The sequence below is a fragment of the Fringilla coelebs genome, assembly GCF_963513975.1.
Source record: "Fringilla coelebs genome assembly, chromosome: 1".
Classification (NCBI taxonomy): Eukaryota; Metazoa; Chordata; class Aves; order Passeriformes; family Fringillidae; genus Fringilla; species Fringilla coelebs.
Genome location: NC_140028.1, coordinates 133,785,352 through 133,811,537, shown reverse-complemented (window position 1 = coordinate 133,811,537; position 26,186 = coordinate 133,785,352). Strand labels below are relative to the sequence as shown.

Here is a 26,186-nt window from a genome sequence, read left to right as displayed (position 1 = left end):
GTAATCTAACATCACTCCAGAGAGATCTAGTATAAACCAAAACAATATCTCCCAATGAACAGCTTTATTTTTAAGCTAATATTTCATATAAAATGAGAAATTTTCATTCAGTCTTATTTCTTTGTGCATGCTGGTTGTGTTGGGACTGTATTTAAAAATATATAGCTTTTCATCTGATCATATTTCTCATCTGTACTTTGATGACTAGTAAGTAGAATGATAACATGTGTTGGATGATGGTTGATTATATACAGCATGTAACATATTTTTCCCAATAATCTAGCTCACAACATTCAATGAAAATCCAAACATACAGAAAAACTATTTCTAAGCAGAAAAACACATGGAAAAAAATATGGTAAATTCTGTTTCTGGCCTCTTTCTCAAGAAACCTGTCAGGGAAAAAACCCATCTAATTATGAATACATGCAAAACAAATTAAGACAAAGATTGTGATGAAAAAGTTATTGGCTGTACTTTGCTTGCAGTGTTACTCTGAAATTATCTTTGAGCAGTTCCAACATTAAAATGGATGAGTGAACTACAGCAAGCAAAAGAATGAGCTGATGCTGTTTATGGAAATGTCAGGGGTGTAAAACAGGGAAATATCCACAAATGTGGATTTTTCACAAGATGGAAATGAGAGGATTTACAGAGGGTTGATATGTTTTTGATACGTACTGATCTCATTTCTGAACATGCTATGAAAAATTTGCAGAGAGCTACAATGTCCAAAATAAAAAGAAAATATTTCATTGTAATTTAAAAAAACTGTTGACCAGAAAGTATCCTGTACTTAATGAAAAAGCTGTAAATGTTGTTTTTTGACCTGACCTTCTTCCAAATCTTTGATTTAACCCCTCAACTGAACAATTAAAAGTTTATTCAGCTCTAGACATAATTTTATGTAGTAAAAAATATCCTTACAGGTATGGAGGGTTGGTCTGCAGGCAGAGCATGAGTGACAGACAAATGGGTCAGAGCTACAAAAACAGGTGGTAGGGAGTGGGAACAATTTGGTTTTCGTTTTTTAACGAGAACTGAAGCTCCAACTAAATTTACTAATTTCCAGTACTCTTGGCCGTTTCTTGGACTAATTAATTTTGTTGTGCATTATGTTTTGATCTTTCTTCTACTGCAGTTACTAAATTCAAAAATCTGTGGGATTTGAATGCTATATAAGATTTGTTGCAGGTTAAAAGGCCACAATCATTCCCCTCCCAGAAAAAAACCCACGTTATAAGCAGCAAAAAAAAAATCACCCCAAAATAAAATAATATAGAATATAAAAAGCAAGCACGGATAAGAATTGAATAGCTTGTGGTAACAACCAACTTTTAGAGCAGCATAGAAATTACTAGATTAACAAGAATCAATGGAGTAATTAAATCAGTTATTTTTCTCATAGGTCAAAGTTATCTGAGAGCAGCACATTTAACCTTACAAATCACTTTTCCCCCTTACATTAAATACTTGGTGATTAGATTTGTATTAATTAAAAAAAAATAACCCAAACAAAACCAAACAACAACAAAACCATCTATTGCTATGGAAAAATTAAAATGTTTTATTGTGCCCATTTATTTGGTTTTCCCCCCAGAATTGCAGCCTTTCCAAAAAGCCAGGACACCATAAGAAACTAACACAAGACATATTTTAGATGCAGCTAATGACTGCATGTTATGCAAGCCCCTTCACCAAATGAAATGGCAGTACTTTAAAAGGAAAAAGCATATACAGGATATCACTTTTCAGTTAAGTACAATTTTGCATTGATGCAGCAAAGAGCCATATAACCTTCTAAGTAGTTTTTAAGAGGCCGATAGAGCTAGCTTGGCTTCTGGATCACTAAACCCTACAAAACAAGCATATTAATGATGGTTGCCACAGAACTTGCATTTACATACACTTGCTTTCCTTTCTTCATATTTTGTTCTGGGCAATTCTCAGAACACCAGCCAAGATCTTCCCTAGTAAGGATACCTGTGTGTGTGTGTTTGTACACACGTAGAAAGCACACAAGTGCACATCATGCATACCACAAATAAATTGTCAGTCTGTTGTGGATGCAGCACACAAGCTTGCAGCTGTCTTTATTTTATACCCATTTCCAGGATATGCTATCTATGGAAGACTAACCCATAAAATGGACACAGAATTTATAGACATGACAAGATTCATTTGGAGATAGCTGATAAATGAAGTATTATTAACTGAGACTTTTTTCCCAATTACCAGGAAAGGCCTGACTAGGAAAGAACTCACAAAACCATTCTTTCCTTTCAGTTTGCAACTAGAGGACAGCAACAGGTCAGTGGCTATTTCTCCGACTCTCTGAGTACAAGAGCTTACTTGTACGAATGTTTTGTAAGATGTAAACATTCCTGTGATATCCATTTCATCTAAAATCACAGAAAGAACCAGACAGGTCGAATAACAGTCCTATAGGCTATAGATCTTTATTGTTTGAAACAAAATGGATAAGGCCAAAAATACTTAAGTTTAATAGATAGCACTAAATATCATAGATTTGGTGACATGAGACGAGTAAGTATTTAAAAGACTTAACATGAAAGAAGTAATTGATCACACAGGAAGAGATGCTCTAGTACTACAACACTAAAGACATAGTTTGTAGGAGGTTGTGTAAGGCCAATAGGGTGAATTCTAAATTATTATGGTTCCTAAAGGCAGCAGTGAATAAGAGCTTGAACTGTTTTGGAAAGCAGGCTGTACCTCAAGTTCAAGTGCACTGAGCTGCTGTTTAGCAAGAGTCTCACTTCTGCTCTCCAAGAGAAACACCTGCACTCACTCAACAGTATGTCAGCAGTATGACATGAAACATAACATACTATGTATATTCAATTGAAATTAGCCTTTTCTCCCATGATTTGTCTTTTTAGAAGTTATGGTCCTTCCTGAGGACCATATGCTTTAAAATTTAAGTTGAAATTTCACCTCTTTCTATTTTTGTTGCTTAAATTGTATTGTTTAGTGGGAGTATTTAAACCACTTCTCTCCCCTGTTTCACAACACTTGAGATATAGGAATAATCAAACATCTTGTTGAAAATATTATTCAATTAAGGGAAATTTAATTGGCAGGCTTCACCCTTTGTTCAAAGTGGAATTTTTTAAATACACAGTCTCAGAAGGTTTCAATACTCAACTGTACTCTCAGATTCAGAATTACAAAACGCAATTTTCATCAAGTTTATTCATTTGCTTTCTTCAATTGTTCAGTACTCTTTATGCATGGCTTTTTATAGAATATTAGAATTGTCTCATCAATAATGCTTCTCTCCATGGATGACCTTGTAAATCTATTGCAAGGAAAACTAGATGAAAAGTTTCTGCTCAGTCAAGCCACGTGTAATTTCGAATAAGGTTCTTTTATAATTTTAAAACCATAGAGAAGTCTCCTCATGGAATAGATCACTCAAAAGGTCAGATTTAATTCAAAGATATGTTTTGACTCCAACATAAACAGTAGCTCTAACAAATTGTATCAACTCTTAAGAAAGACTCTGACCTGTAGACAAAAAATTTGGCCAAAGGACTTCTTAAAGCTGTTCAAAGCAAGCACGTTAACCTGGAAAAATAAAAAAATTATTCACAGTTCTGGAAATGCACAACTGCCTCTGGCTCAAGCAATACAAAAGATAAGAAAATTCTCTTTAACTTCTAGTGCTGATATCATGGAGTATATAAATCCACAGGAGACAAGGACAGAAGCTTTTATATTGGATAAAGACTGAAAGACCAGCTTTGGCATACAGTGTATCAGCAGGATAAGGATCTCATACTCATGGTACTCTTACATAGGGATCTACCATACTTTGCTTAATACCAAAGGGCACACGAGGGAGAAGCACTGAGCACTGAGCAGTGAGTGTCTGGTAGTTTGGAATATGCAAGTGGTAAAAGAAAGGGAGAAGTGGAAATAAGGCAAAAAATCGTTAGATGCTTTTGCAGAAAATCCTATTTCCCAGTAATTGTGAACATGTTCAGCCAGATAAAAGTATCTTCTGAAACAATCTCACACGAGATCTCTAATTCTTGGTCTTTTCACCCTCCTTGTCTGTCCTCTATCCTAATTCCAGAGTAGAGTAACATTGCACCTCAGGAAGCTCAGATGAATAGATTATTTTTAGAGCTTGTCAATCATATCTACACTGAATGTGACTGTCAAACTATTGTTTCCACTGTGATACAGAATCAGTCAAAATGACTCAATCACAGCATCTCCAGTTATCACAGATATCTTAGAAGTATTTGATACAAATATTTTATTTTTTTAACACGGACTTATCCTACTGTGGTCCCCAGGGGCTGTTGTGACAGACTAATGGAGTAGAGCACATAGTGCAAGCTGCAGTTATCTACAACAAGGAGACATTTCCTCAGCGGAGTGCTCTTTCTGTCTCTGCAGCACTGCCCTTAGATGTGAAATTCATCTGGAGTACCACCTTGCAAAGAGGGGTATGATGGGTTACATGCAGTTTGGCTGTACTGGAAGGGTGCCTACTTTCTAGAGACATTTACATGAAAATGAACTCAGCCTGAGAACAGGAGTCATTCTTCTAGTACCACCTTTATAGACAAAGATTGTATATTAAAACAAGAAAAAAATTATAGAAAGCCCATTCACCTCAACCCCATATATTTTAGTAGCCAAAAAAATCCTTCTCTTTTGGCCCGTTTGAAATAGGTGGAGTCAAAAAAATCTATGACTGGATATGAAGAGTAAGCAATATGTAAAGTAAATGTCAAAATGATGGGATTTAAATTTTAGGCTGAAAGTCCTAGTTTACAGCCATGTGCTAGCAAACCAAATTATCTTTGGAGTCAGCAACTCTTCTTCAAAAGTTTCCCATGAGATAAACAGAAAACGAAAATGCCACTGAGGTCTCTTCATGAAAAATGAGGTAAAATTTATTTCTTGTTTCTCATATTCAAAATCTGTGTCATTCCTAATACATCTCTGAGAGTTGCAAAAAGGTGGTGAACAAACCTTTTGGTTAAGTTAATGCATTTTTTACATAAGCACAAACAGAAATCCTAGTTTACAGATATGTCGGTAACTTCTGAAAAATGCAGTAAAACCAAGACAATTCTGTGGTTTTCAAGCTGGTGCCGTATTTCCCTTTATTCCATTTTAATTTTTTTTCCAAATAAGGTTGTCAAATGTAAACCTTTCCCTAAATACAGACAGTAAAAATTAATTTTGTAAAAAGTAATTCATATTTTTCAAACATTTATAGAAAGTCTCAATATTCAATGCAGTTTAAGCATTTCAGCATTACAGGACTTGTGTAGGAATTCATGTCCTCCCCCAGTGTAACTGGCAGCCCTTGCAAGCTGGGTTGAGGGAAGTTCCTCCACATCTGTCCTTAGCATGCTGCCTTCCACCCTGAGTCCTTCCTACAAGGGCATGCAGAAGGGATATCCTCTGAAAGGCATCTGTGGCTGATTTTCACATCACCAAAAGGGAGATTTTTTTCTTGTCTAGTACCAAACTGTGCATATCTGTACCCTCTGCTGAGTGTAATGAGATCCGAGTTCAGTAAAATTTTTCCTCAAGTGATTAAGTAGTTTCATGTTAATGTGTGTTACACTAAGTCAAATTAAGTTAAAGATACCAAAATTTCTAAACTTCTCAAAATGAGAAGTCTAGAGATAAAATTTCTTTCTCTGTAATGAAGAAGATTCAGTATCTTGCAGAAAATTTTAAATTGATATCTCACAATGAAATCAGAGCATAATTTCCTTGTAAAGGCAAAATCCAAATATTAGACTAACCACAATTTAATCATTGATTTCAGAATATTTACTGAGAAGTTTTAGCCAGCTTGTGTGATTCCAGTGCACCATGTCATAATACCCTGCCACTGACCTATTTATAAAAACAAGAGAAAGTCATCATGAATCATTAAAATATTTGAAGGGGAAAAAAGAAGAAAATTTTAAAAACTGGGCATACGTTCTGTCTGAACATTAGTGAATATCCTTAGCGACTAATTTAGGTCTGGCAGCTTTCTCTGTCTGAATTTCTTTCCCTCTCACTTCAGGGCCAGATTTGTACTGAATAGTTCTATTATCAGAATTTGAACTTCTCTCAAGTATTTAAGATGAAAGAACTAAATTCTCCACTAAACATAAAACTTTGCCTGATACATAGCTGAGGATTCAAAGGAAACACTGGCTTGTTTTAAAAACAAAAAAAGCTGGCCTACATACACAAACACTAGGATGTTTTAGTTATTGCCTCTCTGATCTGCAAAGCTAGGATGGAATTCTAATAAGAAAGTATTTTTCTACCGAGACTTTCAAAGCTTCTTGTTTATGAGAGCGTGGAAGTAAAGTTGTTCAAAGGATTTCAGTACCTTCACCTATGGTCTTTGCCATAAACAGTAGGTGAGAAGGAATACAAATATGTGAGGAGGAATATAAATATATGAGGAGAAAAGGAAAGCAAAAGTTTACCACTAGGAAAATAAGCTTTATTATATTTTCAGGAAAATTTCTGTTAGGCTCAATTTGGTGAAGCAATTTCCTATTAATAGATTGTGGAATTTTTACTTATCTTTCTTTTAAAAACAAAATATAATTTTATCATTAGAAGAAAAGGTTATGGAGTCTGATTCCAAACAGTCAACTGACAAAGATCACTGGAGCTGTAATGGTTCTGTCTTATTCCTGGATTTCTATGGCACTGAATTCCCAGACTATGAAAAATTATTTAAATCAACTGAATAGCAAAATGTTCTAGAAATTTCTTTCAAATTTTAATTCAGAGTAGGATTCTCTTATTTTAATTTATCTTCCTTTGTCAGTTTTTCAGGTGGTGTCCTGGGATGTGAAAATCAGTATGTATGATGTGGCTGAGTCCTGTGCACGCCCACGCTTACACTCGCTGTTGTGTATCTGAGAGTACAAAGTCCTTTTTCTTTACATTACAGATGCACAAAAATCAGACTTCTGGTAACAGCACGCCTGAGAAATTTTGCTCTTGATCCACTATTATTTGACAGTGAGCCATCAGCTGGAAAAGCAGATCAATAATGCTTGAAGTGCTCCTTAATGATAGCAGACCACATTATCATGAAGTTAAATGTCACAAGTGTAAGAAATAAATTTATCATTAGGGATTATTCTGCATGACGGTCATAGATATTTTATTGTTTTATTAAGGCAAAAATGGAGACTTTTTTTTCCATCCTGCAAATAGCCTTATGCATGGTCAAAGTCAATTATCAAAAAGCACGAGAAATGATGACAGTAAAGTCCATTCAGGTCACCTAGTCTCAATAATGTTGTATAAAGAATTATTGTACAAGTAAGTGAAAAAAAAAATTAATACATCAGCTAATTTAAGAATAACTTTTTTCTAGCTCTGATGTAATTTCACTATTTTTCATATTTTTAAATTTAACCTGTAAAGTAAAATGTATCAGATTTGGAACTTAGGCTATTTTTCCTACCAGAACATTCTTACCCTCTCAAAACCAACTCTTTTATGTCTTTGTTTCATTCTATTTTTGACAACATATCCTAGAGCTCATATTTCCAATAAACTCCCAGCTTCTTCTTGCCCTTCTCTTCCACAGAAATTAGTGAGACCTGAAAAAAATGAGCCTTGAAGGAAAGGGCCTCAGAAGCTCAGATCATAATAGAGTCATTTGTAGTTTTCTATTGATAAAGAAGCTGTTGACAAATTAATTTTTAAAAGGAAATAGTGGAAAAATTCTCTCTAATCAGTTGAAAATTCCTATTTAAAATGAGCTATGTAAATCACAGCTATGTAAGTGAAGAGCAAAAACTCCACCTCAGTGCAGATACTCTTATGATGTATACAGCTTATAACATGCTGTATGGAAGCAAGCTGAAGGAAAACACATGTGAAATAAAATAAGTATTTAGATATATTAAACAATGGTATAACAGTTGAATATTGCCATACAGCAGAAAACAGATCTACTATTCACATGTAAAATATCACATGGGCTGCCTCTCTCTTCCCTTTTCACTGTCTCAACTTGAGTACATCATTTTGGCAAAGAGGCAGTTATTTTATCATGCTGACCGTAAACCATGTTTCAGGAATACCATTCAGCAGCTTCCAAAAGGACAGTAAAATGTGAGAAGGAGGCTATCCCAAAACATTTGAAAGCTCCAGAATTGCTTTTATTTAGTTTTCACTGCTAAATGCTGTCTGCTGAGAAGCAGCTAAGTATTAGAATTTTTCCCCCATGCAAGTTAAGGCATTCTCATTTCAACTCCATTCTGTTTATTTTAAACTTGTTTTCAAGTTTTAATCATTTTCAATCTCCTAGTTTTTTTTCTGTGCATGTTATATTCCACTGTTTATGTAACTAACACATCCAGAAAAACCATAATATGTAAGATTTTAGTTTAACAAAATAAGACCAAGTAGAAAATACAAATGCAGCTTCAGCTGCCCTAGAGGACCCTTGTCATATGTCTAGCCCAGCAATTCTACAGCTACAAACACAGAACATGGGTAAGTGCTGTAAATGAATTCATTTTGTTGATCAGAAACCTCTGTTCCACATCTGCTTTGTATGCTGCTCTTCTTTTTGAGTTTGGCCACAGTAAGATTGTGTTTGCTGACTTTTAGCTTTTTTACGACAGACACAATAAAACTGTGAACTCTGTGCTGCAAAAAGTACAGTCTGTACATGACATGCTTTCTCTATCCTGAATGCCCCAAGCTTAGGTCAGGTGGGAAATGTTATTTTTAAGAAACTGGACAAAATGTATTTTGCTTGTTTGTTCTACACAGGTAAAGAATCAATAACAACAAGAATGAGAAAGGTCAGATCAGGCTCCTTCATGTCATCATGCCAACAGGAAGGTCAGCATACCAAAAGCCTTGAGAAAATTAAGCAAGCAGGTATCAACTTGTGGAGTAGAAGGCAAAAAATCATGTGCAGAGTGCAGAGCTGATGTGAAAGGCACCAAATGATCCCCTTTTAATGTTGGTTTGAGACTAAGTGTCCTCATACAGATTAGAAAGTCAGGGGGTAGAGGTGGAGTGAAGTGTGGTGTGGTCTGGGTGGTTTTTTTAGGTTTTGTTTGTTTTGCTTATTTTACAGGCATGCATGTTCACAGATGCACACAGAGCTGAAAAGTGAACAAACAACTGGCCTCTGATCCTGCTGGGAAGCAGAGGCATAAACACATTCCCACAGGATACATCCTCCTAAACTTTAGTGATAACCCTGCTACACTACCAGAGATGCTGTAAGGAAATTATTCCTGAGTGTATAAAGACTGTACCCTATTAGAGTGCAAAAGCTATGAGCATGCAAGCTACAGATCTATAAAGGATCAGTATCTTGAGTCTCCAACTTTCCTAAATCTATCTTTAAAAATTTGTACTGCAAATTAAGCTTCAATTGCATATATCAAACTTCAATGAGAAAAGCCTCCTCTGAATCATTTGTCTTCATAAAGCATAATTTTCTGCAAAATACACAGGAATATGACTGTGCTGAAGCCGTATGTGAAAGCAGTTGGAGCACTTGGTGCAATGGCTTTCCCAACAGAGCTTCTTCCTGAAGCAGTGCCGTAAAACAAATAGTTGCTATAAAGTAATAAACCAAGTTACTTCCTGAAGTGTTTCACTGCAAAGGCATTTTAATGCAAGACTTGTTATAAAGCACTGTTAACATTCAGATTTGTAGGGTCATAGACTAAAACCAGTGTAAATTTCAGCAATCTTAACATTTTAAGATTGAGGATCCTTCACCTGACAGCTTTCCAAATCCTTATTGAAACAATTTCCTTCATTGCAAGGACAACTCTGGAATATTTCCAGTTATGCTTATATGATATCATTTTCCAGGTTGTCATATAATATGTGGACTTAAGAGCAAGAAGAAATATTTTTGCACATATTAGGATATGTTGATACCATCTCTATGAACTTAACAGAGATATTATTTCTTCCTTAAGAAAATAAACTCTACTATTTTTATTTGCTGAATACCTTCATGAATCTGACTGTGCCTTATTTGTTGTAGCTCCAAAACAGAACAGAATTCCAGAAATGTGTTTAACTAAACCCCACTACTATGAATTAGCACAACTGGCAAAAAATTGGGAGAGACCAGCATCTACTTTTTTATTCAAGATTATAGACATTGACTTAAAATTTCCTACCAGGGCATCCTTGCCTATATACCTTTGGTTTTTGGGGAACAATCACATGCACAGCAATGAGGACAATGAAACTCCTCGAAAAAAGACAAGGGGCTCACTAATGTTCATGTGCTTTGTAGAGCTTTTAAGAATACATCTGCCTTAGAGTTTTAATAAAGTGCAATTCTGAAGAAGGTTCCAGATTGTATCATGTTTCCATTCTTAGAATTATACAACAATTTCTGAATGCAAACCCTTCATTTTTTAGATGAAACTAGAACAAGAGATGTTCTTCAGAAGTTCATACTTCAGTTGATGGTGGGTATCCAGTCTATGGCAGGAGATTAAAGCTCACTCAAACAACTACCACAAAACTCACGCAGTGTTGATAGGTGGCATCAACGCCTCATTTAACACTTATGTTAAAATCACTTATGTTGTGTCACACTGTTTCCTACAAGTTACAATGACCACTTACTTTCCTGAGAGAAGCCATGATCTACCTACTCATATTTATTTTCTTGGGGTTTCTTAGGGGTTTCTTTTGTTACTGTTTGTTTGGTGGTTTGCTGGGGGTTTTTGGTTGGTGGTTTTTGTTTTTTATTTTTTTGTTGTTGTTGTAGCTGTTGCTGATGCTTTTGTTGCTTTTAATAAGAGCAAACTTTGTTCTTATTTTAGCCTATGGCCACAGAGATACAAATTAAATAGAGTTTTATTTTGCTAACCCTAACACTTCAACTGAACTGGAAAAAAAAATATTGATAAAGGTTCATTTGTAGTCTACACTTATTTTTATGGTGAGAGACTGTATAATAAAACACAGAAGCCAAAGGTTTCATATAATACCATCTGACACAATTTATACGAAATTGTTTTTTATATGCAACATCACAGACTCAATAACTTACCAATGGATTAAAGAAGGAAAGTTCTTACTCAAAACAAAATAAATAAAAGAAACAAAACCTTAGTAATTTCTTGGATTTATCTGCCATAATTAGTGTGAGAGCACCGCACGAATGTATGTGCAGAAAAGAGTATTAAAGGTACAAGACCAGAAACAATTTATTCATAACTGATTTTATGAGCAGTGAAATTATGATGATAACAGTAAAATTATGATGTATTTAAAAACAAACAAGAACTTCCTACATCTCATGTAGCACCCCTCTAGAAACTTTCCTCTTGAACTTACTTGTGGTGCAGTTGTGAAACTCTATGTCATCTATTGCTGCTCCTCCTCCCAGGTTTCCAGTACGAATGCCTTCAAAGATAATTTCAAAATTCCTTAGCTTCCCCAAGTGTAACTTGACTTTGTTCCACTTGTCACCATGAATTCCCGATTCACTCCATATTTTCACAATCCCATGATCAGTCTAAAATTTGAATAAATTGTATATAGTAAGATACATGTAAGGACGGATTATCAAACACAAGTTTTGGGGAAAAAACCCAAACCAAACAAAATAAAAAGAAGACTTGAAGATGCCCATGCAGCTGTGTTGAGAATCAGCAAACAGATTCTTTGCTAGGATAATAGGAAAGGTAGTGAAATTAGATGAGTACTGAGCAAATAATGACCATCCGTAGCAGATAAAATCTCAGTAGAGAAATTACTTTGTGTGTGATTGAACCACAAAACCATCCATTTTGTTAGAGTTGTATTTAACTCTACACAAAACTGTTCTTTGCTTTTAGAATATATTACTGGATGCAAGGCTACTGTACTATTTAAAATTGTATCCATCTATCTTTCCAAAGTTGTGACAATGGTGATAAAAGGAAGGAAAAACTAACAAATATGTGATAACCATAGATTTAGTACAGCTTATTTGAAGGTAAGAAAGAATATTCTGACTCACAAGTATACTAATATATTTTAAAGCTTTTCTTTAGACCTCTTATCATACTACTTATCTGGCAAGTCAGCAGCAAACATGCTTAATTTTATAACAGTAGTGTTAGAATGCACATGCACCAATTTTCCTTGCTGTGAAGGGATGATTCATATATGATCTAAATCTGTATATGTCTAAATCTGTTTTTCTTTGTGACTGTCTGACTAACCATCTAAACTGTAAATGAGAAATTTTTTTCTACTCTTAGCAAAAGCCATTAGTACTCCAGCTGGGGTTAAGAAAAACACTGTGAGATGCATCAAGCAGCTAAATATAATGCATAACAAAGGTTCTAAGACTGTTGTACATGAACAAGCAAAATCAAAGGAAAATAGAGACAGCAGTAAAATAGACAGGGAAGAAAATTAATTACATTTCTTTATCCGTGGTGAACCTGTTAGATCAGATTTATGTTAATGTCTTATGCATATTTATGATGAGAAAATGAATCTTGGTGCTTTATATATTGTATTCTGAATAAGAAAGTGCAGACAAGCATTCACACAAATATTACATTAGTTTGTGAATCAGGGAACTCACAGAATTGTTGATAGCTTTTAGAAGGAGGTCCTTAGACCTAACAAAGCATAGAGACACCTGGAGTGTTGCTTGGCAAGGATGTTTTTGAAAATCATAATGAGCAGTAACTTTTGAAAATGATGCAACTTTACTTTAAAATGCTAAACAGGAAAGAAAAAAACAGGGATGAATTTTCATAACTTCATACAAAGTCATAAATATCCAGTTGAATAACTCTATTTCTGCACATAACTAATGATGTTCGATCAGTGGTGATAGCAGCCCTTTCTAAGTCATGATATCTGAGCACACAAGCACCGACAGGTGCAAGTTTAGGCATTGCTTCATCAGTTATGTCTCATTTGGTTAAAGCCAATGACACAGTCCATTAAAGTGAAAATAATATAACAAGACCTTAGTAGTGCTTCGCACCGCTAACTCCAGAGTTGATGGCAATTGTTAATGATGTCCTTAATAAATTTCTCCCAGTGAGACTCCTAACTCTATGTGCCATCACATCAGCAGTCCATTCTTTTAAGTCATAGCACCATAGATCATTTCAAGTTGAAGGAGACCCATGATGATTTTCATATCCAACTTTTTGCTTCTTGCAGAAATACTTAAAACTAAACCATGACCAAGATCATCATCTAGATGCTCCTAGAACTCAGACATGCTTCTTGCTGTCATCACCTCCCTGTGGAGCCTGTTCCAGGAACCAACCACCCTCCCAGTAAAGAAGCCCCTTTTGGGCCTATAATCAGTGCAATTAAGGGGGACTGGAATCAGCATGAGAGTAAGACCTTCTGTAAAACTTTTATGTACATTTCAGTATAGAAACACAGCTTTGAGAGCTCTAACACTGAGCTCAAAAAGGATAGATACAGTAATTGAAGCTGATTTCAAAAGTGGTAAAACAGAGCGGCAAATTAATTTTAAACTTATTTCTATTATTCCTGTTCATCAATAGCTTAACTTATTTCAATAGTTCAGCTGTATCTATTCCATTGATTCTGATATTTTTGAACAGCCTCCAGGAGAGTATTTCTTATTATTGGGGTAGTTTGTTCAGTCCACAAACACCTTTCACCTATTCATGACATGAATAAAATGGATGGTTACGATGAGGTACTTTTGGCCTGCTGTATTCTCCAATATAGAATATAACCCTAAACCTTAGAAAAGATGCATTTTTAAACATTTTATCCATTTGTTGCATATGGACCCTTTTCTGTCTGCACTTGACAACTGTTAGGAATACAAGTAATTTTCATTAATATTTTTCATAGTAAAACACTGATTAATTTTTAAAAAGGAGCTCAGTATTAGTGGTGAATGTAGGAAACTTAAAATGAAGTAGATTAAAATAACACTGAATGATAAGGGACTTTCCTTATAGTCATGCATTTGAGCATGATAAAAAAATTCAAAACTTTTTTCCATCTGAATATTAAACTCCAAATATATTACAGAATTAGATGTATTTAAGATTGGAGATAGATGAAGGTTAAATAGATTAGAGATATTTAAGATTGGAATGTATGGAGATAGCTCGATCTTTTGAAGATACACAGAGATAAGTATTTATATAAAATCTGGAGGTGTTAAATGCTACACAGTTATCCAGATATGAGCCTCATGTCTGCTGCTAGCTAGATTTTGATTGATTTCACATTATATTTAATTACATGACATTCTGTTCAGACTAACATTGTGTTTATCACATTGATTTTTGAGTAAAGGATGCTACAAATAACAAGTGATGATGGGGATCACACATTTCCTTAGAAATAACCACATAAAAATGTTGTGGCAATCAATTTGTATATGGTATCATAGACATAATGTATCAAATCTTTGTGCAATCATAGGCACTGGGGATTTTTTTATGCAGTGAGACACTGAGATATTTTTTGCTAGAAGAATTTTTCTGGATGGAAACTTCATGGCAGTCTCCTTGCACTTCACAAGTTACTGAATAGGAGTACACAAATAAAATGCAGAAGAGACATTCTCTCTTGTCTGAGTTCCACAAAAGGAGTTTCTACACCACAGTGGAACTTCATAAAGCACGACAGGCTGATTTTTCACTTGCTCAGCTACAGCTCTACATACCAAAATGAAAAGCATCCTCACCCACAGCATAACTGCATGAAGGCTGTTGCAATGCAGAGTGCAAAGTCCCTTCAAAGTCATGAGCCCTGGACATTGTCTGCATCAAACATCTGAGGGGAGGTGGGAATGGAAGAGACAGGCAGTAAACTTGGCTTTCCTCCTCTCCCCACGCCCAGGGAGTGAAGCTGGCTTGGCTCAGGGCTGTAAGCTATACACTTCTGGTTACATGTTTAGCATGAGAGGATCATCGCTTTGCAGCTTTGCAGATTCCATTTCATGAATTATTGTTTTGTTTTCTGCATTCTACAACCTTTTAATCTGTCTTGTGCTTTGGCATTTCTTTCATATCTTTGGAATGTGTTTGCTTCTAAAACAAACACAAATATGGCCTGAGGTGGACAGAAAAATTATTCTCTTCTTTGACCTGCCCGTTACATCCAGAAATCCTTCGATCTTTTTCACTCTTGTAAAGGAGAGGCATGTAAAAGAGATATATGGCAAGTAGAAATATGCTCAGTGTAGAGGAGGTTGAAGGTCACAATGTCACCTTTTTTTTACTTTTAAGAGGTTATTCTTTTGCTGAGACCTACTCATATTGAGTGTACATTTCTCTTCAACCTGGGCTGGTTGGTGACAAAAGGCCCAGCTGACCTCTGTGCTCCAACTGGCTGACAAAAAGTGGCTCAGATCTGTGGGTTAACTCTGCTGGCTGTTGGCCAGGGCAGGAATCTCATTTTCCTGCTACTCCTCAAGAGTATGGAGTCTTTATGCAGACAGAAATGGTTAAAGAGAATTGTTTGTTGGTCAGACTATAAGTTTTACAGGATGACTGGACCACAGGATGCAATAGAACACATCCTAGATTTGCATGAGTGTTTCTACTTTAGACTTATTGCTTCCCAATATGTGGTTTACTATTTATTAGTGCAGACTATTACCAGGCAATATTACTACAAAAAAGCTTCAGAAATTAATTTATACAGAACAGAAAATAATATTTTGTAATTCTGTACTTTTTAATTCCCTAAACTCAATTTGGGAAATTCCAAGAGTTCAATGTTATCCCAGATCAAGTAAAAAAATTGTCATTTCCCGAAAATGCGCACTAAGACTGCTAAAAACAGATGGTGTTTTCATTTAAGGCTCTAAAAGTTATTATTAATTGCACATCACTGCCCTCTGTGGGTTGAACATAGTGAAAGGTCAGGCTGAGGTGAGGAGCCATCATTAAGGAAAACTTGACAGTAAAGGGCATATTTTTACATTGATTTGCAGCAGTGGGTCCTAGACTTCCACTGGCACATTATGGTGAGCAATAAACACCCAGAAAATGACAGAATTTTTTTCTAAGAAGGCCAAAAACTGTTTAGATCTGTAGGTCTGTATGCCCAGCCCTATTGGAAAATTCATATTCATATTCAGAGGATTTTTATCTGTTCTCTGATGGTCTGAGGGGAATTATTTTTTAATTATTTCATTTGATTGCAATTCAGAATCTTCCTCATGCTTGTCTTCATTTGAAGGACAATCTAAAGTTTTCATAGCCTCTCTTTTGAGCACTTCAAGGGGGAAGGTAGAACTTACTTGGCTCAATATCCTCATTAATTCACCTGTGGATAGTAAGAATAAAGGAGAGGAAGGATTTATTTTTGTCTTAGAATTCCTTTTATTTTGTGGCTGACTTTAATATTTTTTCTATCCATCAGAGACTACCATTATTCTCAAGGCTACATTTCTAACAGAGTCAGAACAACATTAGGAACTGACTCTGAAGCATGCACAAGGAGTATGTGGTTTTCCATTACAAGATGTTGCAAAGAAACTTCCTGAGAATACACTTTCTTTCTGAGCAATACAGTAAGTATTCCAGATGCAATTATAAAGATTTTTCTATGAGGCAATCTTCCTAGTTGCATCTGCAATGAAACAGTAATGAAACTCAGATTTTGTTCTTGATCTGCACCTCTCCTTTTATTCATATTCCAAGCTGGGTTCAAAATATTTTCCTGGTTCATTCCCATCAGATATTTATTTCAGCATAGCAACAGGAAATGAAGCAGAGCTTACCAAATGGATGGAGGCAATGAAAACATTTCTTAAATATTCTTGGACTCTTCAAACCACATATACTTGAGGAATTTTTAATCAGAGACAGAATATTTTGAAATTATTCATTAAAAAAATTAAATGTTTGTTATTAATACCTTAAAAATACTTTCCAGATTAACTGTATCAAAAGACTTTCTACATCACCTTTCAGACTTTTTAGAGAAGCAAAACACTTTTTACATACTTCTATAAAAAATTAGGAAAAACATCTCTGCTTTCAGTTTGTTTTGAAAACAGTATCTTCCTGACAAGCTTTGATGATCCAGAATCCTTTAAACATGATATACGTTAATGCAAAGCACAGAAAAATAGTATAGAATGTGCATAATGTGACTTTAACTGTCACTGCTCTTTTCTCTGGTTTTGGATGCATTGTTATCCCTGTTTTACAAGAGTATTTCAGGAGGGAAGTTTACTTTTCAGGAATTTATCCTCGGTTTAGGAAGAAATGTATTTTGATGGTGTGCAAATGAAGTTAATTAATAAACCAGGTTATAATGAAATTTTATTTTCCTTGATGTGGTAACATTATTAAAGTCTTTTCATGGCTGACCAAGTAGTTTAAAAAAAAAGTATTCCATGATGAGCTGTATTTCTTTTCTGCTTCTTCCTTTTCTCAGCACAGAGTGCAATGCAGTCCTGAGTGTTACATGCACATCAAAGGAACAGAAGCTAGTAGGAAAAAAAGCCACACTTTTCCTTATTTGTCCATAATTAAAATAATTCCTATTTGTCCATAATTTGTCCATTTATCTTCTCAAGTCACAGAACAATTAATATCTTTCCTGACATTTCTAAAATAATTTATCTATTTATTCAGTTTCATTGCTTGAGAGTGAGCCCTGTTTGGAGAAGGTTCTGAGCACCTTCCTTATAGATTTAGGCTGATGCTACCCCTGCACACAGAATACTTGCTTAATTTAAAGATCTCACGTCCTAAGCTTTCGTCTCTCATAAGTAGCTTGAAACAAAAGTGCTTTAAAATACAATAAAACTGAAAACTGATGCTGTATAGCAACAACTCTTTAAAAAAAAGGAAAATATTATTGTGTCTCCTTCATCTGATGTCATATTCACAGAATGAGAGATTCTTTTTTTTTTCATTTCTCACTGATTTTCTCTTAAAAATTTCTAAAACACTGTTCTACTTGAAAACAGTAAATTAACTATACAGAGCTTGATCTTATATTTCATTCAATCAAACAAAAGCTCTACACGAGCTAAATGGCCAGGAGTATCAAATTATCAAACTTATTTAAATGAGTCAAAAAATGCCCTGAAGTCGACAATTGTTCATCTAAGATTTAAAATTCAAGCTAACATTTTCCTTCTGATCCAATTCCCTATTTTTTTGTTTCCTTATTTCTTCTTTTCTCTCTTTTATCTTTCCTTCACAGTGACACAAGGAAAAATGAGAGCAGCCAAGAAGGCCCTGAAGATGAGAGTTATGAGCGAGCACGGTGTCCTCTGGCACACCTGGCAGTCACCAGTCTGACAACAATTCCATACAAACAGCTCACTGAAACAGCACTAGCTCAAATAACCCAGCTACCTTATTTTAGAGAAAGGCACATACTTGGCATTTTATGGGCAAGGTTGATAAGTGTATGCAAAGAAACCAAACAAAAACATTTGTACATGTTGTTGTTAATAATTTAGGAAAATCTGGGCCCAGTAGTGTTATTTATTACTCTGCCCTTAGCTAATGTTTTGAAAATTTGTTGCTCCTATTAAATAATTCTTGTGGTTAGTATTACTGCTGCATTTAGAAAATTGCTGCTAATTATCTGAACGTTGAAGCTCTGCATTAAACACATAAGTCCAAAATTATTGAGTCTTCTTCCTAGAATAGCTCTGAGACAAACAGAAACCATTTCAATGTAGGAAGAGATTTTAAACTCAAAATTTATCTTCCATCGCTAAGCTGAAGGCTGCTGCAAGGTGCTCACTCTGGCATTCTGAATTTTTCAGCAAATTGAGGTAGCAGAAATAAAGAAATAACATCAAAAAGCAGGCAAGAAAACTGCAAGAATTGACAATGTTTCCAAAAGGCAGGGAAAAATTAGGGACAACTCTACAAGAGGATGATTTTTACTTTAGGAAAATGATACTGATGAGCTTACTCAAGCTCCAGTGACTTAAATGAGAATTCATGATGCTCAGCAATGAAAAGAATGCATTAAAAATCCTCAAATTTTAAGTTTTATATTCTGGTAGGAACCAGCCATACTTTTAGTATGTCTCTATCTTCAATAAAAAACACTTAAAAAGGAAACATGAAGCTGATCAAAGGACATGTTGGAGAAATTATTTTATCCAGGCAGCATATACATATTCTATCTATGTACATCAGCATGCATGAAAATTTGGCTCCACTTTTAAGGACAACATCTTACAAAAACCATACAAAAAAATTAGTTTTCACAATGCATTAGAGAAAGAAAGAAAACAGCAAGATGAAACAGTGATATTTCAGCTTTCAAGCCTTTTATTAGAGTCTGTGTGTATTAGTCTCAGTAGGTTTTCATAATAAGAGTTAATGACAAAACCCATTCAGCCAACCCTCTAATTTCCTCCTTTGTGTAAAGTTTTAAGATGATTTTCATTCTCTAAAGTACCTTTTCTTCAATTTTCATTTCCTAAATTATCACTATAATAAAGTACTACACATTTCAGCAAAAAAGCCCCCATGCATTCTAATGAAAAAAGCTAGATAAATAAGTGTACCATAGGTAAAATTTATTTTTTAAAAATGCACCTGTTTTGTTTGGAATTCTCAAATCTCAGTGAATTCCTCCAGAGCATCAAAAGGCATCAACACCTCACCCTGCCATGGGTGCCAGCATTTGCAATATTTCTAAAAGTAAAATTCTGAAATAGTAAGACTCTTCTTTTTTAATTGCTCAAAGTGCTGAGTTGAGAAAAGACAATTTAAAAGATGCTTTGATAAAAAGTGATTGGTAATTCACCTGGAGACAGCAGTTAGATTCAAGCAGGTACACAATGCCAGGAATGTCAAATAAATTGCTTGTTGAAAAAGGATAAAGTTACTCTTCAAACTCACTTATTTTGGAAATCTGTAATGGGAAGGCAAGAATAATTTGTTGTTTTTCCTTAAATTAGTCTGTGTATTTCACTTTCTTATAACTTTGATTTATCCTGTCACAACTATTAAATCTAATAGATATCATTATAGTCAGCTTTCATTTATAAACAAGTAAACTTTTCTGACATTTGCATTCCTTTACATTCCCATGGTAGTATTTCCATCAAATATACTTTTATGTGCTTAGGCTTTTAAAAAATAAATCTTCATTTCACATGTTATCCTTACCAATTAGGGGAGAGAAATAAAACAACTCACTGTAAAAGAGGATTCATTAGGTACTTTGTACTACTTCATCCTCTCCTCATTTCCTAGCCCTCCCAGCCCTTCTTTCTCCTCAAAAGCATATATTTCTTCTTAATTTCCTGTCATAATCCACCTTTGTTTGATTTTGGGTTTTAGGTAGCTTAAGGGATATAATTTTGATTGCTTGGATTATATTTTTTTTCTTTCAGTTCTATTGCTAAGGCTAAGTAACAGTAAGCATCAAAGCCACTTTATAAGACCATTAGCATTTCAAGCAATTTAGTTCTGTCTCAAACTTTGTTACACCTTTGTTTTAATCACATTTTGCAGATCTCCTTGGAATATTCACATCTCAGAGTTGAGGCAACTGCAATTTTGTGGAAAAGCAAAGCTTTCAAGCTTGAGAAATAATCACAGTTACAAAATTTCTAGGATTCTGGACAACTGTTAAAACCCTCCACAGTGCCAAACAAGGCCAGTGTGCAAATGCTGTGCAATGATAGATTCCATGGATTATAAAAAAAGGAACCCCCTTGCTTCTATGCACTACCTACACAAATGCAGAGCATATAGAGTAATAGATGTAACAGAACAGTTTATGAATCAGGATCATAAAAAAAGGATTTTGCAGACATGAGGAAACCTCAAATCTGTCATGTTTTTTCTCCTATAGGGAACACTTGAATACCATTCTGAGAGATGGGAGGCAATTCAGTGTTTTTTATGCATCTTTAGGTCACCTCCCTTTCTTTTTTTCTTTTTTTTTTTTTTCCATTAATTTTTTTCTTTATCAGTTTGGATATGGACTGAGAGAAGGAACACAAGTGTCTGAGTAGGAGGTGCATACCCCTAATAACTCTAGAACCAGTGGTGACATCCATGATGCATCTTGCCCTCAGAGCACCCACCAGGAAGGAGGATGCTGAGGCACAGCCCCCTGAGTGTCTGGGACAGTCTGTGCTCACAGCCAGCCACAGTGAAACTGGACTTGGGTAAAACTCACACCTCAGCTCTGCAGAGCAGGCCAGACACTGCCAGGGAAAGCTTGTCCAGGATGTCTTTGGGGTAAAAAGGATGGTGGAGGACCTTTTATTTCACATGTCATGGATCAAAGTACATTTGAGAGACACAGTGGGCAGGCAGGACACAAGCTGTGCTGGCAGGACAACTTCTCTGCTCTGACACTTTGACAGATACGTGCTAAGGTCAGAAGCATTCCATTCACAGTGTCACAGTGCTTACAAGATCAGTTCCACAAAGTGGGAATTATGGAATCAACCTGCGTGAAAGTCCTCTCAGCTCTTCAAAATGTGAAGATTTGTGCACGAAAAATTAAAGAATTATCACTACAGCTGCCTTGTAAAATAAAAGCCCCAAGGCAACCCAAATTCAGCTGAACAAAGCATCTGAAACCTTCCAGAAATTTTGTTTGTTTTAGTCAATATTTCAATTTGGCAATTCACCTCAATAACATTTTGATTCTCTGTATAATACTGAGTGGAAGAAGTAGGAAAACATACATTTACAGAAATTCTGGTGAGAGAAAAAGAAAATAAAATTTGATAAAATAAAGGAAAAAGAAGTATATATCTCTTATGTAAACAAAATGTATTTAGGAAAAGTAAGGTTCTTTCATACAGGACAATATCATTAAAAGATTAGTAATAATTTTAAGACTGACAATAGTAATTTTTAATTCTTGTACACTGACATTAAAACTTATAAAGTTTTAGTAAATATTTAATGTCACTTCTTCAAGGTGACAAATCTGCAGGACAAGGATTGACATGAATATTCCCTATTAATCATCAAAGTGCATCATATGCTTTTTCAGATGTATGAGAGAGTGATTAATGTCAGTCAGGTGTCATTCCTACTTTGATGCAGTGGGATCTTCTCTGGGATATGGCTGTATTTTTTTCTTTGTGACATCTACTATACATCCTATTTGTATTCTATTGGAATATTTTCAATTTGACTGTAGTTTATGGGCTTGTAGAAATATAGAACAGGTCCTCTGGGATATTAGATTAACTGGACAGCCTCAGGGGACCCAAAACACTGAAGCTGAAAAAATTAGTAAGTTCTTTATATAGTCAAAACTTAATTAAATATTTTAAGCTTCACTGTATTGATCCTGGATAAATGAGATATCTTTAAGAGAAATGCTTTAAGTCCTGTCTCTATAACATCTAATGGATACAACTATTTATCTTTTAGAGAATGTCAAGGAACCAGATATTTGATTTAATTTTTTAATCTGCCGTTATGAAATATATTCCCTAAAAATTGAGGGCTCTTATAACTGACAGATAGTCCTGTAATAAAACACTTATCTATCCAATGGCCACCACCAAGTATGTTGAAGGAAAAATTAAGTTATAAATATGTAAATATGCATAGCATTGTAGGGATGTACAAGACAAAATTTGCAGACAGATTCACGAGATCTTGGTATTTGCGTTGCCAGCAGAGACACTAAAAATTTAAGTAAGGATATGGCAACATTTTCTGAAATATTCCAAATTCAAATCTTTGTCCAACATTCCTGATGGCACCCAGTACTCCTTACTGAAAGGTATTCTATAGACTTACAAGTCTGCAGGAAGCAGTAGGGAAAGCCACTTTTCCTCTTAGAGATGTTTGCTCTACAATGAGACAAATCATACTTAAAATTCCCTTTGACATGGGGAGTAAAACAAAGAGAGACTAAAGTAACTGCAGCAGTGGTTGCTCTGTGACCATCTATGACTTTAAGTAATAGGAATTTGTCCTACCCAGATTGGGACAAATTGCATTTTAAAATCAAGTCCTGTGACCTTAACATATTTCTTAGGATAAAGATCTCCGTGCTGTAGAAAGTACAGAGATCTCTTTCTAAGAAGTCTTTCCTGTGGTAGCAGACATAATTTTCCAGGAAAAGGCAAAATGATTGATCTAAAAACAAACATGGGAACACGTCAGCCACATTCCAATATATACAGGAGAATTTGTAGTGTCTTTCAAAACAAATACAAATAAAATTATGGTAGAACAGGAAATTCTATGGCACTTCTTTCTCTTCCACTATTTTTTTTGTTTGTTTTCAATCAAAATCCCTCAGAGGTCCTTCAATTATTTTTTTTCCCAGTGCAGTAACTATTACATTACCCACTTCTGGTTTATAGTTTCAGTAGCTGTGATAACCTCAATTCTCTGGTTCCACTTCACTTTTTCCTTAAATCTTGCAGACAGTGCAGAAGTTTCGTCTGTGTTTTCTAAATGGATTTATTCCCTGAAGGAAATAAGCACAGAGCTAATTATCAGAAGAGTATAAACCTTTTACTGTGAACTGAGGAAATATTGCAACATTTAAAAAGGCAAATCAAGAAAATATAGCCACTAAGTGACAAAACAGCCCAAGAAATACAAAACTCCGAGGGATTTGTGGAAGGATGTACCTTCCCTACCACTTCTACAGTAGAAATTCAATCTCATCACTTCAGCTTAGAAAGGGATATTTCAAGATGATGTTTAAGAAGTGTCTATAGCAATGGCATCTTCTGCATAAAATCTGTAGCAGTTCGATTGGCATACTCAGAAAAATAAATTATATGCTTTAGGATATTTTGTTATCATTTACCATGACATTCCTGCTTTGGTCCTGCCACATGGTAATCTGTACCTTTCTTTCTCATATGACCACATCTTTTGTGGATATTATTTATAAAACCATTCAGGTTTTCAACTACACACAGTGAAAATTCTCTCGTCAAACTCTTTAACATTGCTCTTTTCTAGACAGGTGGTCTCTTTAAAAGGATCTTACTGCTCCATTTTTGTCCAAAATATCTCAGATCTAACCTGAATAAATACCTCATTTCTCTGTGCAACAAATCTTGGTACAACTTGGAAGGAGAGTACTGCAATTTTTCCAGAGATTAGATTCCAGAGAAACTGACTTTAACAGACTACACTTTTAATTAAGGAAAATTCTAAGATTAATTGATGTGCAGCTAGTGAGTCAGGGGAAGATTTTCATTAGTTCCTAATTCCTTTCTATAGCCCACATATTCCTAAACAGATAGACTGAGAAAAGAAAAAAAAGCAGAACTCTCACTCTTTTAGTAACTCTTGAAGAATAGAGCTGGTGTATAAAGTGTTAAAGAGATGAAAATCAACTTAAATAATTTGTGACTGCTAATAAACTTTTTGATAACATACTCGTTCTGAGCTCCCATTGAACACAACTCTGAATTGAATCACACTGTCAAAATGCTCAGAATAATGTTGTGCACTGCAGAATCCTTCATGTCTAATGATATTTCCATGTCATAAATAACAAGAGTCTTCTAATGTTCGCTGATCAATGAAATGAATTAAATGCCTCATGTATCAAAATTTAAATAGTACCTCTTCTGGATCACATTGGAAATTCTGATTTAAAGAAGTTTTTCTTCCATGCAGATCAAACTAAATTAAACTGGAAAACAGTAATATACTAGAGTTGTGCTATTCAGTGGAAAGCGTGAAAGGCAGCAGTGAGGTTCTGAGGGGAAGACCAAATACCATCTAAATATAGGCTGAAAATTTTAAAGGTGTGAATGGCAGAGTAGCTTTATCATCCTGTCACTTGAAAGAAGCAGCTCTTTATTCAGATGCTTAAATGAGATGGTATAAATGTACAGAAAACAAGTGTAAGCAAACTATTTAAAACCTGAAATATAGTTCACATTTGTGCCTTGATTTATTGATTCAGCCAAATATAGATTGAGAGCCTGGTCCACTGTAATTTCAAACAAAACAGTTCCCAATAAACTGTGAAGTTAAGGACATAAAATAAAGTTATACAGTTGCATTAGCCTAATTTTCCACTGTGGTTTCATTTGACCTTTCCACAACCTCTGTTTCTTCTTGCATTGTAGTGAAAGAGAAACTGACGTTCATAAAATTGGATGTCACATAATAATTTAAATTATTAATAATAAAACACCACCCATGGTATAGAACCTCATGTTAGCATTATAATAAGAAAGGTGTGGTGACATATAATGGTTTAGAGAGAAGAGATGATTTTGAAAGGAAATAAAAATGAGGTTACTTGAACTTTTTTATGCACCACCTTAGAATTGTTTTCATAATGTAAGTCTTAGAATTACAACAAGTTTAAAATATGTAATTGCATTTATAGTCAATGACTCCTATCCAACAAACAAGAATTTTTTCCATTATAAAATTTTTTTCTCTCTTGTATGAATTAGAAAATTAAGCAAAAACGTTTGGCTCATAGTTTTTATTTAGTATGAAAATCTGAAAAGCATCCACATGTTTTGATAGATACAGTCTCAAAAGCTTAGTGTTTTTTGTTTGTTTTTTTGGTAGGTTGTGGGGTTTGTAGTATGCTCACTCTTTAGAAAACAAGACCCCAATTCCACTAAGAAAATGCTCATATTTTGATGACACCCACTTATTCCTGGTTCACATTACAGCCCAGAATTGCAGCTAAATATTAAACAATTCTCCTTATTTTTTAATTCCATAGGATCTGTACTTTTAATAAAGATTTACTTATTATAAAAACAAACACACAAACTAAAAAATCACACCAATTTTCCATGTCATCTAAGCAACTGGAGCCAAAGAAAAACTAGGATCACAGATAGATTAAGGCCCTCCACAAACCTGGGATATGGGAGCTAAGAAATGCAATTTTTAGTGTTCATTTTCTACTTGTAGTTCTCCTGCTGAAGGCAAAATCAAATACACCCTGCAGACCACACAGTTACACCCACATATTCCAGACTTAATGCAAATAGTCTGTAAGTCCTGATTTTAGTAGTATTACTGTGTCATCTCTCACTACTACATTAATTTAAACAGAAAATCATATTAACACGATTTCATCTCTCACAACTACATTAATTTAAACTGAAATTAACATGATTTCAGTTTCTTCAGTTTTAAAATCACTTTAAAATCCTTATTTGGCTCCCTGATATTTTTTAATCACAGATACGGCTTGGTAAACCTTGCAGAAACAAGTTACAA

The 26,186-nt window shown here is 34.8% G+C and overlaps 1 protein-coding gene across 1 annotated transcript in view; it reads right to left on the bottom strand.

Annotated features, from left to right (window-relative positions):
* Nucleotides 1–26,186, bottom strand: part of MALRD1 (MAM and LDL receptor class A domain containing 1) — a gene marked incomplete at both ends in the record, with an annotated part of 238,466 nt that overhangs the window by 81,456 nt on the left and 130,824 nt on the right. Inside the window, one exon of the mRNA XM_084210137.1 lies at nucleotides 11,362–11,542. Coding sequence (XP_084066263.1) covers nucleotides 11,362–11,542 — 181 coding nt within the window. The remainder of the gene's footprint in view (nucleotides 1–11,361; nucleotides 11,543–26,186) is intronic.